The following is a 16,129-nucleotide window of genomic DNA, read 5'->3' as shown; positions in this document are numbered from 1 at the left end:
TTTAAACCTGCATTCATTTATTTTGCTGCCACCTTCTTGACATTAGATTCCCTCTACTAGCAAAGTGAAGTGGTGCCATTCTGGGAGTATACTCAGTGGTAAACCTGAGTTAGCTTCTGGGAAATAGCTCTATCCCTTCTGCCGTCTATCCTCTGCTCTTTCTTATCAAAAAAAAAAATCATTTGCTAATTTGTTCAAGAAGATTGACCAGCTCCACCTATCCTCTCATGCTCTCCTTTCCCTTGTAATAAGAAGTTGCTTTCTTGGCTATTTATTCTCCTGTTCTTCACCCCTTCCAGGCTAGATTTTGCTCTTTTTAAAAATATTCTTCCTACGATTTTGTGAGGCCTCTTTGTCATCATGATCCTTCTTCACTTCTCTGCTGAGTCTTCATACTCTTGATCATACCACCTCCTTTACTTTCTTTCCTCTGGACTTCCCTCATATTTTTCTCTTCTTATTCCCATTCAATATTTCTAATTCATCCTTTGCTGTGTTATCATTCATACTTTTCTACTCTGCTCACTGTTGTTCTTGTGACTTTTTCTTCTACCATTATATTGAATACCATCATCCATATTATTCTTCCTTGGTGATATCTGTTCTGATAGTCTGTGTCTGCAGTAGTCAATCCAGAATCTCTCCATAAAATGAATCAGCCTAATTGCTTTGAATATGCCATCATCTACCTAAGTCTATGTATTAGGGCACTGTCACATTTGCTGAACATCAAAGTTTTGGGCCTTTCATTTAAGGCTCTCTCCACCTTTCTACTCTTCCCTCCCAACCTTTTGCTTAACCGTTATATGAACAAGCTTAAGTGCTGATTTTCCTGTCCCTTCTTCTTTTTCATAGGCTGATCAACCACTTTTATGTTTTTCTCCCATTTCCCTTTCCCATGTTACTCTCTATGTCAAGAACAACTTCCCCAAACTTGTTTATTCTGCAAAGAATTTATTGAATCACTGTACATACTCTTGTTGACATTTCCATTCCACCTTAAGGAACAGGCATATGGAATTGTTGCGTGTCACATGTCTGTTTACATTCCAGCACAGTATGCTGGGAACTTCCTGTGTATAGCTTTTGCTGTAATCTCTGAGACGACATGAGAGAGAGACGACATGCTTCTTTGTTCTGATTTATGATTAATAAATCTGTAGCCGTAGTATGACTTCACAAACCTCACGCCTATTCTGTGTGCACAGTACACTCTGCTAATAGCGTGCCCTGGCTTCTCAAGTCCAGGTCACTGATTTACATTGGAGCACGGGCCAGTGGAAGGAGAGGTCCGAGCTGGGGCTTGCCAGCTGGCCTCCCAGCCCTCTGCAGGTCGACAACTCTCACAAGTCTGCACCACCTTTCCTGTTCACCTTCCCAAATCCTCACTTTACAACTTTATCAATCTCCATTATCTCCCAGTATCAATATTTTGCCCTTATAGCATGTGCTTTCAATTTTCTGAGCCATGTCTATTATTTGATTTGTGTGTTCAGCGCAGAATAGCAGTTCTTATGCTGTCTAAAGAAAATAAATTATCATTAGTAATAGTTGGAGTATGTTCAAAAGCTATAATAGGTAAATATGGTTGGGCTTTATATAGCACTTATTCTGACAAGATCCCTCAGCAGTTATACACATAGTTGTAGAGTATACAGTAGTACCTTGCAAGACGAATGCCTCGGAAGACGAAAAACTCGCAAGACGAAAGAGTTTTTCGTTTTCTGAGTTGCTTCGCAAGACAGATTTCCCTATTGGCTTGCTTCGCAAGACGAAACGTCTTGCGCCTTTTTTTAAAAACCGCCAATGCATTCCTATGGGAAACTGTCAATACACAGCGGTGCTTCGCAAGATGAAAAAACTCGCAGAATGAATTAATTTCGTCTTGCGAGGCACTACTGTATATGAAAATGATGATAGGTACATTTTAGCCTCAATCCAGCAAAATTTAGTCATGATGAAGTCTCATCAGCATCTCTGGGAGTTTAAATTAGTTGTGACTAACTTGCACTGATGCTTTAAATGGGTCTTAGTCATGACTAACTTTACCTGATGTGCAGGGCCCTCCTGTATATGTGGGCAGTTTCATTTGTTCATGACTCATATTTCGTCTGTCACCCTCTTGCAAGGAGCGGAGAGTAAAAGAATTAATGATAGCATTCACACCTGGAAAGAAAGCTTGTAGAAAAGCATCAGAACAAAAAACTTGCATCTCTCTGTCCTTTCCCCCCTTCTTTGATTAGTAATTGCACCTTTTATTTTTCTTTCTGCTTTCCCCTTGCAGATAGTAATTGTACAGTTTGGTGGTAAACCTTTTAGCTGTTCCCCTTTGGAGCTTGACCAGTGGATGTGGTGTGTGTTTATTGGACTAGGTGAACTTGTATGGGGTCAGGTAAGGACTACTTATTTTATATAATTACAAAGGAAATCACACATTTTATAGTAAGGCTGCAATCCTATCTACACTCACTTGGGGAGCCCACTCAGAGCTGTCTTAAGCATATGCAGCGCCAGGATGCAAAGATCCGCCCAGCGCCCCACCCCCCAGGTTGCCCAGTCCCAGGTGCGCAGGAGGGCGGAGCTGGCCAGCCACCTCAGCATCTCACTGGCTCGGTCGCCCCCAAACCCACAGCGCAGAGCTACCCGCAGCAGAAGAGCCCGCTGCAGCGCTCCAACCAATGGGTGGGCTCTTCCCCAGACTCAACTCTTGGGCCCTGGACTCTTGGCCTGGCGCTCCTGAGAGCCCGGTGCCTGGGTGCCCCCACCCCTAGCGCCTATGGGTAAGATGGCCCTGATCCCACTGAAGACAGTGGTGCTTACTTCTGAGGACACATGCAGAAGGATTGTGGTGTAAACAATTTTATTCGTATATTAAAGGTGGGTGTTGCAAATGACTTGTCTAGTATTTTTTTTAAAAAAATGTAATTGTCACTGACATCAAATGAAATTCAGTAAAGCATGTAAATGCTTCACATTCTTCCAGGGTTTGAAATATAAATGAAGGCTGCACTCTGAATCCCTTTGTGGTTGTGAGATTCACATTGCTGCCTATGGGTGATGGACCCTTATTTTATTTTATTATTTCATCCCACCCTTCCTCAAATATGCTTGGGCAGCATACACAGACTCCTCCCATTTTGTCCTCACAGCAACCCTGTGAGGTAGGAGAGGTTGATAGTGTGTGTCAGGCCCACAGTAAACTACATAATCAAGAAGTATGTCTCCACAGTTTAAGCCTAATAGTCTAATAACCACAAAACCTTGGCTCTTGAATGGCCCAGGACTCTTTCATCACCTACAGCAAACAGTAAGAAAACCCTGTTTTGGCAGAAATTCAAATTTTCTGAATTTCAATCAAGGTTAGTTGCTTCATTTATATTACTATTTCCAGGCTGCTTTTCTGCCCAAATACTTCCAAATGACAATTAACATACTGAATAAAACTTGCAACTGTGCTGGAAAGCTAACATTTCCTAATACCTTTCATATATTATCCGCTGTTAAACTGTAACCTAAAATGTCCTCACCAGAAAAGGCTGACAGGGACATGAGTTCCAAGAAGGGCAGAGAAGTTCACCCTGTAATTAGAACATGTACAGTAAAGACAAAACACTTCAAAGCAAATGAGCCAGAATTCAAATGCAGAAGTCCATTATTTTCAATGGAATTCATATTTCTAAAACTCACACTTACAAGGTGACTTGTAAGGTACTTACACTTTTGAATTCCCCTCCCCCTTGAAATTATGGTTGCAGTTTTCCTCTTACTCTTTGAAACCAGTATTGAGAATCGCAGTCATGCTGGAAAGTTTGAAAACGTAGGAGCCCTGCTGGATCAGGCCAAAGGCTTCTCTACACCAGCTCCCTCTTCCCCACAGTGGTCAACCAGATCCCTGAGGGCAGGACATGGGGGCTTGGCCACACAGGGTCAAGGATGGCATATTTCCCATGCCCCAAGGCCTTCTTTCAGATGTGCCCTGTGGGTCAGCACAGTGATTGCACAATTTCCTGGAGCCCCAATTTATTTTAAAGAACTTCAGCACATGTGCCCACAAAACAGCCTGTTCAGGCTGAATGTTCACTGGCATGTTATACATTACAACTCAGAGAACCACGTCTGTGGATAATAATATTTGATTTCTCCCTCTTCCAATGTTTTACCATCCAAGAAAAAGTGATGAGATAAGGATGTAATGCCAGCTACATCTTCATGGACAGATCATCTGTAAAAGTTTCTCTGTCTATACACCCCTCCAGGTCTCTGCATAGAGATTTCTAGACTCTCCTGTGCCTAGCCAAAAAGTTGGTAGGGGAATGAGTGCCTAATGCCATGAGCAGTTTCCATTGGCTCGTATTAGTTGGGTTGGAATGAGGGTTCTATAGATCTGTTTCCAGTCCATGCCAGTTTTGCAAGTTTTCATTCAGGTTTGTTCCATCCTGTTTCCATATTAAACTGCAATTTTTAATTAAAAAAAAAATCCAGACAAATTTCACACAAAATACCCATGTCCTGTTTCCCTTTGAGCTCTTTGATTCAGACCAGGAGGAGGAGGAGACACCCGAGGATGAGCACGTAGAAGGAAAGAGGGGTGAGGCTATGCTGGAGAGCCCTCAAGACAAAGCCCCTATCTGCCTGCCCCCCCCCCCCCCCGCAGTTCACCTGGAACTACTGATGAGGCAGTAGACCCAGGACCTGCTCCTTCCCTGCCTGTTGAGATTGCTTCATAAGATGTAGAGTGGTACTTCATCCATCAAAGATCTTTGGGCTGATGTGAATTCCTTGGCAAATGACAATATATATTTTGTTTGTCCTCAAACTTGCAGTTTGTCTAATACAGACAAGATCTCCACATACTCTCTACAAACAGTGCTCAATGGCATAATTCTAAAACTTACTTTCAGGTCATTGCAACTATCCCAACGAGTAGGCTAAAATTTTTAAAGGAGGCAGGAGGTCTTACATTAAAAGAAGAGGCGCCCGAAGAGGAGATGAATGAAGATGTAGAAGAAATTGACCACGCAGAAAGAGAACTTCGGCGTGGGCAAATCCTCTGGTTCCGAGGGCTCAATAGAATCCAGACCCAGGTATGTTGTGCTACAAGGTTGGGGATATATTCTCCCCAAAGCTGCTTTACATTTAGACAAAATAATTATACACCCTTAGTCCATATTGCAAAGCTCTATGTAGCTCTGATATGAGCAGGAACTGTTGTTGTATTTCTGTGACAGGGAATGCTTTGCATATTCAAACCACTGAATATTTGGAGGATTTCACAGTGCTGAGATGTGGACCTCCACAGGTGAATCAAAGCTTCTGTGTACTATTGAGTAGGACAACATCAAGTGGGCTGCAACCCTGTTGCTTGGAGGCAGGAAAACATCACTCCCTTTTCCTGCCTTGCCTGGAGCAGACCTATAACTTGCTTGTGCTTTTCTGGCCTGGTTTAATTGTTTAGAAATGTGAGTCTTGAGTGTTGGATGAGTGTGTGAATGGTATGCCTCTATCCCTGTGTTTGTTCTAGTGTTTCTGTGGGTGTATTCAAAGCTTTTGTAGTTTATTTTCCCTCTGTGTTTTTGGCTATTAGTCCTCTTCGGTCTGTTGTGGCGTGACCATTGCTGCCCTGTAAACATCTCTCCCAATCAATTATTCACCTATTCCAAGTCAATTTCCCCATTTATTAATTGATAATTTGGATTCTGCCTTCCCACAATGGATGGTAAATTATTCAAAAGCAATTGATTAGTTATAAAATTAATTCTGATTGACCCACAAATTAATTTTAATGCCTTAGCGTAGACAAGAAATGTTTAACTGATTAACTTACTGAACCAGAGTTAGTGCATTCTTCTTGCTGCCTCTGGAAATAAAATGCCTAAATTTTTATAGAAGAGCTCTGTTGGGTCCTCAAGTGAGTTAAATACTCCATTGTAGTGATTATGTTGGCCAGCCTTCAGGCAACAGGAGGATTACAGCTCATTTGGTGTTGTCCTACTGGCCTCTATACTCTTCAGGTGTGGGCAGCAGTCCCCCTTCACCAGTGTATCTGGACTTGGAAAGAGAATAGAAAGGATAAAGCACACAAAGAATGTTTCCTTAACCTACAAGTCATATACAAGTAAACTAGCAAAATCTGAAAGAAATATATGCAAGCTTGCAATATAAACAGCATACTTAGCTCTGTAACTTTGCATTACACCTGGAAGCTACTGTGATACATCAAACATTTCTGTGTTGCACTATCTCTGTTCCTGTACTCATTCATAAAAAATAGGATAATCTTCTATTGTTTCCCAGGAGTTTTCCATGAGTCTTTTTGAAACTAATGAATCCTTTGTTTTGCAGCATCAAAAATTGATATTAGAATATATATACATATATATAGGGGACGCGGGTGGCACTGTGGTCTAAACCACAGAGCCTAGGGCTTGCCGATCAGAAGGTTGGCAGTTCGAATCCCCATGACGGGGTGAGCTCCCGTTGCTTGGTCCCTGCTCCTGCCAACCTAACAGTTCGAAAGCACGTCAAAGTGCAAGTAGATAAATACGGTGGGAAGGTAAACGGCGTTTCCGTGCACTGCTCTGGTTTGCCAGAAGCGGCTTAGTCATGCTGGCCACATGACCCGGAAGCTGTACGCTGGCTCCCTCGGCCAATAAAGCGAGATGAGCGCCACAACCCCAGAGTCGTCCGCGATGGGACGTAATGGTCAGGGTTCCCTTTACCTTGCACACACACACACACACACACACACGTCTGTGATAAACTTGAAATAGGGTTAACCTTGTTCTTTATCTTGTCAGCAAAACCTTGAGAGCTAGAAGCTAAAAAAAGTTTTTCCATATGTTGTATTACTGCATTTATTTTTAATTAGAGAAGTTGGGCATGGCACCAGGATTCTACCTTTTTCTGCTTGTAAAAAAAAAAAATTAATTGTTTTACTATAATATGAGGAAAAGGCTATACATGATAAATATATCCAAGTCAGTAGAAGAAAAAGATGGAAGCAGATTTATTAAAATTTGCAACAAAATTTGTTTACTAAAAAATGTTTAAATCATGTGGGTTTCTTTTTTCTGCTCTCTGAATAGGGGTGTTTGTCACTGCAGTAAAGTGTGAAGGTAGTACTAAAAATAGTCAGTTTCTGGAAGGACTATTTTAGTCAAAGCTTTGAAAAGATGTGCTCCCTATAATGCAATGGAGTAGAAGAAAATGAAAATACTGCTTTGTAAGGTCAAGGCACTTCGGGGGTAAAATTAATCCATCTTGGAAGGTTTATTTTTAAAGCAATTCAGATTTTTAAAGCAATGTGGTTCTATTAAAGCAAATGCTAGTTAATTTTCTAAAGCAGAAGATGATGTATTTTTAGAGGGGCTGTGAATGTTTTTAGTGCAAGAGAAAAATTTATATTATCCCTTTTGATTTTTGTAAAGTTTTGTAAAGAAATAAAAAAGAATGGAAAAGGAAGCGGTGGGATTGGGTGAATGGGAGTAGACCACAGAGCTGGATAAATTTACATTTTTCACTGTGTAAATAATTAAATGAAGATCTGCTCACTTGGGTTAGAGTAGTGATTTGGGATTACTCTCTGAGAGAGAAAAATATTTAATTATATGCCCAAGTGGGGGGCTATTATCAGCCCTAAGTAATCCTCTAAATGTGAATTATTTTCTTCCTGATGGCTGTAGGAGGAGTATTGTCTGTTGACATTTCTGTCAGGATGTCTTTCTGGTTGTGGTGAGTGTAAACAACAAAGAGCAAATACTGCTCTTAGTTCCTCTTGTAGATTGAGAAATATCCTTTAGTTCTATATACTTTTATCTTCATGATCCATGGAAAATTCTTGTTGTTTACTGTTTAAACCAAAATAAACAATAATGATGTTTTCTTGCTAACCAACACTGTTCACTTTCCTTTCTGCTTAGAAGTAGATGTGTTGTGAAAGGCTTTGCTGGTACGTTCCCTGCCAGTTGGAGTCTGTGACTGCCCCGCTCCATGCCTCCATCATGTGCTCATTTGACATCAACAAGCCATTAATTCAGAAAGAGTTTTGCAAGCGGCTCCAATATATCCACTGGAGAGTCCCCATGATGTTTGGGAAGTTCAGATTAGTAAAAGAATTACTGTTGGGCAGTTACTGTCAGGATGGTGCATCCGGATGCCCCAGTTCAGATAAGCAGAACACCCAAATGAATTAGTACACCTCTACTGCATTTTACAGGAAATAATCAAACAAAGGATTTCTGTGAAGATTAGGTTGATAAGCTTCCTCGTGAATGGCAGAATGACAGAAATCCTCCAATGCATTATACACTTCTGGAAATATGGGGAGGGTGATTGGAGCACCTTTTCCAATTCTTTGATTTTTTCACTCAGTGTGTGCATCTAGTGTGTATCAACTGGCCACTTATTCCCCCAACTGCCCCCCCCTCTATGGGGGAAGATGGAACTTGAAAAAGTAAACCCCCAACCCTCTGGTTTACATCAAGGTGGAGTCTCTGTTCTCTCCCTCTTCTGTGTACCCTTACAGGAGAGACAATAAAGGAGTCCTGCACCTCAATATTCAGACCCTTTCCCCCCCTCCTGTCTTGCATTATAGGAATTGAAATGACAACACCACCACCTTATCTCAACACATTCCCAGGAAATTCTCATGCACGCAGACACGCAGACACGCGCGCACACACACACTTTGAATAGGAGGAGACAAAAACAGGATATGTGGGTTAAAGCTAAAGTCTGTGACAGATCTTGCACTTGGGTTTTATTTGTTCACCTGTTTAAACTTTGTAAACAGCAGCCTCTGTTATATTCCAATTTAAAAACAATATTGTTAGCTAAGAGATTAGACCATGACTGAGTTCAGATGTAGTGAGAAACCATGTTTTCCTGCAATGTGAAATAACACTTTACTTGAGTGCCTCTGGTTGTGTGCTTTCCCCTCTTCATATCAGGCTTAGAAAACTGATTTGTTTAAATGATGGCTAGTGAGAACAAGACAAGGTTTGATTCTGGATTGTCCTTACAAACCATAGCTGCTCAAATTTGGATAGAACTGCTTTTAGTTTAAAAGTAAAAGTGGAGGCTCTCAGTCTTTGCCTCTGGCACACAAAAGAAGTAAAGGAGGAGCACACAAACCCAAGGCTCATATAGTGAGGAACCATAGTTCCATGTTGCATCAGAATCAGCCTTTTCTGCCAGCTTTTTCTGTATCTACATATGGAACAAATTAGTAATGTTAAGGCACAAACTAGGAGACAGGAGGGGAAAAACTTCAGATTACTCAATTTTCTTGTCTATTTGGCAAGATTGATTTATCAAGTTGCCATGTTAGAGTAATAAACTGCAACTTTCATCACCAAAGTAGTCTTGAATGGCATTTTAATAATTTAGTGCAATAGCTGAAGGGGAGGGGAAAATTAAGTCTTCTCTTTTGAAGAGGTACAAGGGCTTTTAGCAAAATTCTACTCATCCAGGTTACTACTATAATATAAATGAATATAATATCCAGTTTCCTTTAAAATGTTTCCTAGTTTGACTTCAGTTCTTTCTTCTTCAGCACAGAACAGGTGATCACTTTTTATATTATTTCTACTGCTTTCACACAGAAGGCAAACTTTAAACTTGCTCTGCCTTCAGAATACCCATTGTTAGGCTTTCTAACGGATGTTTTCCACTAATTATTCAGCAAGTTGGGATGTTTAGGTACAAATACATCTGTGAAATCTTAGTGCTGTTATGGACAGTAAATACTGATCTTTCCATATTTACTTGAAATTGGTTTTTGTTGGTTTTCTGTCTTAGTGCAGATCTCTTTTATAATATGATTGAAGAGCATGTAAAATTGATTGACTGGATTTTCACAATGGCACATAGATGATAGTCTCTTAACAGGGACTCTAGAAAGCTTGTTGAATTGTCCCTGTTGGATAGTGCTTCAGATTGCATTAGAATATTTCAAGCCAGAATTTGTATTCAATTCTACTTAAAAGGATTAATTTAGTCAAGTAAGTAAGTACCCCTTAATATTAAGAATGCAATTTATTGTAGTCAAAATAGATTCTTATTGAATGCTGTTCAGTAATTTATGAGCCTTTGGCAAATTTGCCAAAGAGACACTGTGGCCTGTTAGGTAGTGAGGAATCTGGGTCCAAAGCTATAGTAAGTTTGTACTGCATTTTCCAAAAATACATTTGTACTCAAAGCAGTTCACAGAAAACAGTCTAAATACCATAATGGTACGAAGAAACTATAGCACATAATAAAAGATACACTATCACTCCAAGAAAACACATCAAAAAGTAAGCCTAAATCTTATCCATCTTATCAATAGGTCAATTAACAATGTTTAATACCTTCACATCCCAAGGTAGCCCCATGCAGGACACCAGGCATCTGTATTAAAGACTCTGCCATTATAGGTTAATAACTACATTTCTCGGTTCCTGATGTTCAAGAGAAGACCATTTCAGGATTCAAAGTGTCAGGGAAGACGAGGCATATTACAGGGAATCCTCCAATTTTTCATTATTTATTTATTTTAAATATACATACTCCACTTTTCACCTGATCTGGGTCTCAAAGTGACTTTCAAAGAATCAAAACATGCAATTTATAAAATGTTAAGCAATGCTCTATGCTTGCTGGTGTGACTCCATCAAGGCTTTGGATTTGTGGTTCATTCACTTTCAGTTGTCCCTTCCTTGACCAGATAGAATTGTTATGCCCAGGATATAACTGTTCATGATGGTCTACCAAATGAAATACAGCATGGCTTCTCCAGAACCATGTGCCAGATCATGTGACAACCTGTCCTATGAATAAGTAAATATTGGGATGAATTCACATAGCTACATGTCCAAAGGAGCTTTGACTTATGTTTCTTGAACTAAAACTTAAATCTGAATGGCAAAGTTCTTTTGAAATGGAAGGGAGATTTTAAAGAAGATTAGGATAAAGCAGTAGGTTTGTGGTGTGGGAATGGATATTTACTGTTGAAAGAATAGAAGTTTAAAAATGTACTGGGCATGCCTTAAAGGACATATATCCGTGTCCAGACACAGTACATATATTCCAGCCCCACTCTACTTGTGCTTTAAAAGTTATTTATGTTGCTCCAGAATGTGGATGAGGAGGAATCCAGTTTTAATAGATAGCTTTGATGTTCTTATGTGCATTTTAATGCACATTAAACGAATGTGGTTTTTGTTCCAGCAAGTAATGCACACAAAGATGCATTCTGCTACATGTGGATCTCCCTAACTGCTTCTTAGTGACGATCACAAATGTCCCAAGTAAGGTGCTCACATAGGTGAACATCATACCTTGAATGTTCATGAAGAGGACTGGAGCAAAGACAGCTCTGCACAGTCTTCTGAAAGCAAGGCTCTGTTTACCCTGATCCCATGAGCCTAACATTTCCTATGAACCCAAAGATGAAGAAACATAGCTTTGAGCAGGTGTGCAAAAGAAAGATGTTTCAGCCCCATCAAATGTGACATTCGTACTAATACTAGGTATCTTTGTGATACCTTGATCAGTATTTTGTGATCCATTTGTGTCTTACTGAGATGTATGTAAACATATTCATCCTAAGGTGTTCTGATGTAACACCTAGTCTAAAAACACCTGTATTGTGCTTTCCATTATATTACAAATGTTTTTGCAGTAGGCACAGTGGAATCTCCACTTCACTACCATAACCCTTAATGGCAATCACAAGTGTGTGTGTGTAATTGTATATTTGCCAAAATGTCTGTGACAAAATATTTATGAGAAGAAATTTATCAGCTAGGGATGGGTGACCTACCCATGGCTTGTGTTGTAATGATTCAGAAATAAGCTAAGCCATTTCCCCTAAAATCAGGAAATGATTCTGTTTGTTTTCAGTACATTCTGAATTTGGATGGGTCTTAGAATCCCAGATCTCTGGCTGTCAAATGACCGCTTCATACAGCCAGGACAGCTCTCTCCAGACTGTGAGAAGATGTTGAGGTTAAACTGGCCTCCCAGGGGGGAAAAGCTATTGTGGCTTGGGCTTGGAGTAAGAGGATCATTTCCAGTAGTCAGTATATCCCCTGTATAGCCTGTTTAAAGGTTGTGGGGCAAAAATAGCTTGTGGTGAGGAGCCTGTTTCTTGACCCGGGTGTCTTCTGCAGGGAGTGGATTTCCTCTCCAGCCCCCCCCCCCAAGCCTCTTCAATATAATTGTGTAATATCATCCCTAAGTATTTTAATTGAAACAGAAGAGTATGTCAAGGATTATTACTTTTTTTGGCAAGGTTTGCATTATGAACTCTTGAAGCCTAACTTAGCCTGTCGAGCTTTGCTTTCATATCTAATACATCTAATATTCATATTTGTTTCCTAGCAACATAATGTGTAGCAGTATAATACCACCTAACATTTGTATAGCACTTTCAAATGTTCAAAGTGCTTAATGTGTTATTTATCTGGTTGTAATCTTTACAACAGACCTTTCAGGTAAGTCAGTGTTATCCTCCATGAAGCAATTGAGGCTGAGAAGGAATGGCTTGAGTAAAGTACCCAGTGTGTTCAGGGCAGAGGTGATATGAAAACAAGCGATTTCCTGGTTCATACTCTGCCCTGCCATTAGGTCCTGTGTGGCAGGTGCCTCAGAAGAAAGATCCTGGGTAAAAAATGATATTTTCAACCTGGGTGGATGCAATTTGAATCTTCCTCTTGGCTCCAAAATGTACAGGTATACCCAATACAATGAATTAGTAAATTATTTGTAAATGGAAAGCTATTTCACTGTGCAACTTTCATAATCAGAATCATTGTTGGTGAATGATGAAAAAATGAGGTAATTATAATGTGGTTCAAGTACATATGAAGTCCTAGGTTTTGACTATTATGAATCCAAAATGGTCAGAAAAGTGGTTCATATGGCATTTATTATTCAGTACTATTATTTCAGGCTGCAATCCTATACACACTTATCAGGGACTAAGCTCAATTGAACTGAATGGTGCTTTTCTCTGAATAGACATGCATAGGTAGAATTTATTTTTTAAATGAGATTGGATGTGTCTGAATTTCTTCCCTGTCCTACTTTTTGAAGAAAATCTACATGGTAATATATACAAGGGTAATGACTATCTGCAGATGAACTCCATAGTAACGTCTGAAATTAATTTATTATTAAAGCCCAATAATAACACAAATGTATACATAACAGTTTCTCTTCTAACTACCATGAAATGAGTTGGCAAACTGTCAGTTGTGCTGCCTCACGTTGTTCTGTACAGAACCTGCCTGTCTATGCTAAATTTTAAAAGGGGCTTATTTTATTCTGACCTTGAAAATGGAAGCACTATTTGTATGAGCAGCTGAACTTGACTAGAAAATATTGTTCCTGTGGGTTGCAAAGCTCTGTCCATTCGTCAAGCAACTTGTCTCATTCTTTCCTCCATTACAGATCGAAGTAGTCAATACTTTCAAGAGTGGCACTTCCTTTCAGGGGGCTCTCAGGAGACAATCCTCCGTCACAAGCCAGAACCAGGATGTAACCAATATTTCTAGCCCTAGCCACGTTTCGTTATCCAATGCTCTTTCCTCTCCTACCAGCACAACTGCTGCGGCGGCTGGGCGTGAGTGTGTATTCTTAATGCATCTGATTACAGAGATGCCAACTTATCTAGCAGTCATTCAAGACTGGGCCATTCAAGATTATGTCCCTTTCCCACCTCTTATATTCCAGAATAAGTCATATAGTTGAAATATTGGCACACCACTGTGGCACTCTTCCTTACAGGTCTCCATTTTCAGAAATAGGGTGTGCCTCTATAAAGCTACCTCCTATGGAATGAATACCAATTTCTTTTTTAATGAAAATATCTCTATATGTTAAATCTCCTCTGAACAGTTCACCTGTTCACATTTCTTCTTAGATTGTAAAACTACATTTCCTGTTGCCTCATCTTTCCAAGGCTGCTTCGCTTTATAAAATATTGGACTAGATTTTATGTAGTAGGACAACACATGAAAACACATAAAGCAGGATTCTTCTCACACATGCTCTGAGATGTAAATTGTTCTATTAAATCTATCATCACACCCATTTCTTTAATACTGTTATCTATGCAGTTCACTACTGAATGCCTAGTATACTTCCGGTTGTATCCAGTGTTGTGCCTCCACTGACGAAAGACTCTTTGGTCCAGTGGAAGCTCTTATCAGGGACGATTTTTGCCATCCACCCCTGCAACACCCCCCGCCCCCAAACAACGACACTGTTCCAAAGTTCCCCAAACTCCCTGGGGAAATTTTTATGGGTGATGGGGACTGCAGGGAGGAGGGTGAACATACACTTAATTCTCCTTTCTGAGGATGAAAGCTATTGTTGGATCAAAGAGGCTTCCATCTTTGGATACAATCCTATTCAAATAAATAGCAAACATTATACCCTGTAAAAAAAATATAAATAATCAACAACCAACTTAAGAATTTCCTATGTGTGCACCATCCCTAAATGTATTCCATCAGTGAAGAGTAACATAATAGATGCTAAATATTTAGGTTTAGTAAATATTAGGATTTTATTAGAACTTGTTTGTTATAACTGGGATGTGTTATAAGACATCTCAGTGTGTATTATAACCGAGTAATGTGAGGGGTTTGAGGGGTTTAATTAGTTTTTATGTGTGAAGACTTTCTATCAGACCTTGAGAATGTAGTAATCAAGATTCATCTGTATTGAAAGATGTGTGTGTGGACCTACTTCTGAGCACCAGCAATTAGCATTTGAAGAGTTAATTAACCTAGGTAAACATCCTAAGTGTATACCAGCCTTTAATCCTAGTCAATCAACTAGTGTTGATGAAGTCAAACAAACTTCTTTGTTAGGTGGGCCTGGGAGAATTAACCATTAGTACTTCAGCACATCAAAAGTTCTAGCCATTAGAATGTGAATGAGTAAGGCGGCAAATAAATTAGTAGAAATAATAATAATAGTAATAGTAATAAATAATTTCATTATTTATATCCTGCCCATCTGACTGGGTTCCCCCAGTCACTCTGGGTGGCTCCCAACAAAATATTAAAAACACAATAAAACATAAACCATTAAAAGATGGTACAAGGAAGCAGACAAGGAAATATGCTTGCATGTGCCCTGGAGACCAAGATAGCCTACAAATCAAAAAGGAGGCTGTGTTTCTGCCATAAGGATAAGGTGGCATTTTGAGGTGCTGCTGCTGTGCACCCCTCCATCGAAGGCTAAATGTTGTATATATGTGTAAAATAAACCATATATATGTGTAAAATAAACCCAAATACAGTGGTGCCCCGCAAGACGAATGCCTCGCAAGACGGAAAACCCGCTAGACGAAAGGGTTTTCTGTTTTGGAGGTGCTTCGCAGGATGAATTTCTCTATGGGCTTGCTTCGCAAGACGAAAATGTCTTGCGATTCCTGGGTTTTTTCCCCCACTCCCCACCCCCTTTTTCTAAGGCACTAAGCTGCTAATAGCCTTTTAGCAGTTAATCCTCTAATCCCTTAAGCCTTGAATAGCCACTAATAGCCGCTAAACTGCTAATAGCGCTAATCCACTAATGGGCTTGCTTCGCAAGACGAAAAAACCGCTAGACGAAGAGACTCATGGAACGGATTCTTTTCGTCTTGCGAGGCACCACTGTAAACACGACAGCCTTTGCTGTGTCCAAACTCCCAACGAAAACACGGTCCTGAGTCACCCCCCAGGGGGCCCTGGAATCTTGCTACTGCTCAACAGAGATTGGGGTGACATGTAACACTGGTGTCAGAAGTGGGTTCACACACACAATCCAATACACATGGATCTTGATCACATTTTCAAGGTCTGAAAGGCTTTACACATAAACACTAATTAAACACTTCAAACCCATTACAGCATCATCATTATTTTATTTAAATCTGTTATTATCATTTTATTATATATTTATGACCTACCTTTATCCTGTCAGAGACTTTCAGCAACATACATTAAAAGCAATTAAAAACCTAAAAACACAGCTGCACAGGCAGAACTTACAGCTCTCACCCCACTAAAGGAAGCCACAATGCCACATTTCAAATTAAGCCAAAAGAACAGGTAAAGAGAAAAGTATTTGCCTGGCACCTAAAATATATAGAAAG

General features: G+C 39.9%; 1 protein-coding gene across 16 annotated transcripts in view; it reads left to right on the top strand.

Moving 5' to 3' along the window:
* ATP2B2 (ATPase plasma membrane Ca2+ transporting 2) overlaps nt 1-16,129 on the top strand; it is a 361,419-nt gene that overhangs the window by 338,523 nt on the left and 6,767 nt on the right. For 10 of the 16 annotated variants that reach the window (XM_083429097.1, XM_083429087.1, XM_083429090.1 and 7 more), the window contains 2 exons: nt 2,285-2,392; nt 4,902-5,084. In XM_083429097.1, coding sequence (XP_083285223.1) covers nt 2,285-2,392; nt 4,902-5,084 — 291 coding nt within the window. Of the gene's footprint in view, nt 1-2,284; nt 2,393-4,901; nt 5,085-7,682; nt 7,732-13,434; nt 13,607-16,129 lie in introns of all 16 variants that reach the window. The other 6 variants (XM_083429102.1, XM_083429089.1, XM_083429093.1 and 3 more) reach the window with 3 other exon arrangements.

Source organism: Podarcis tiliguerta (genome assembly GCF_965153285.1).
Source record: "Podarcis tiliguerta genome assembly, chromosome: 2".
Lineage (NCBI taxonomy): Eukaryota > Metazoa > Chordata > Lepidosauria > Squamata > Lacertidae > Podarcis > Podarcis tiliguerta.
The sequence above is the reverse complement of the archived record's forward strand: the minus strand, read 5'-3'. Positions and strand labels throughout refer to the sequence as shown.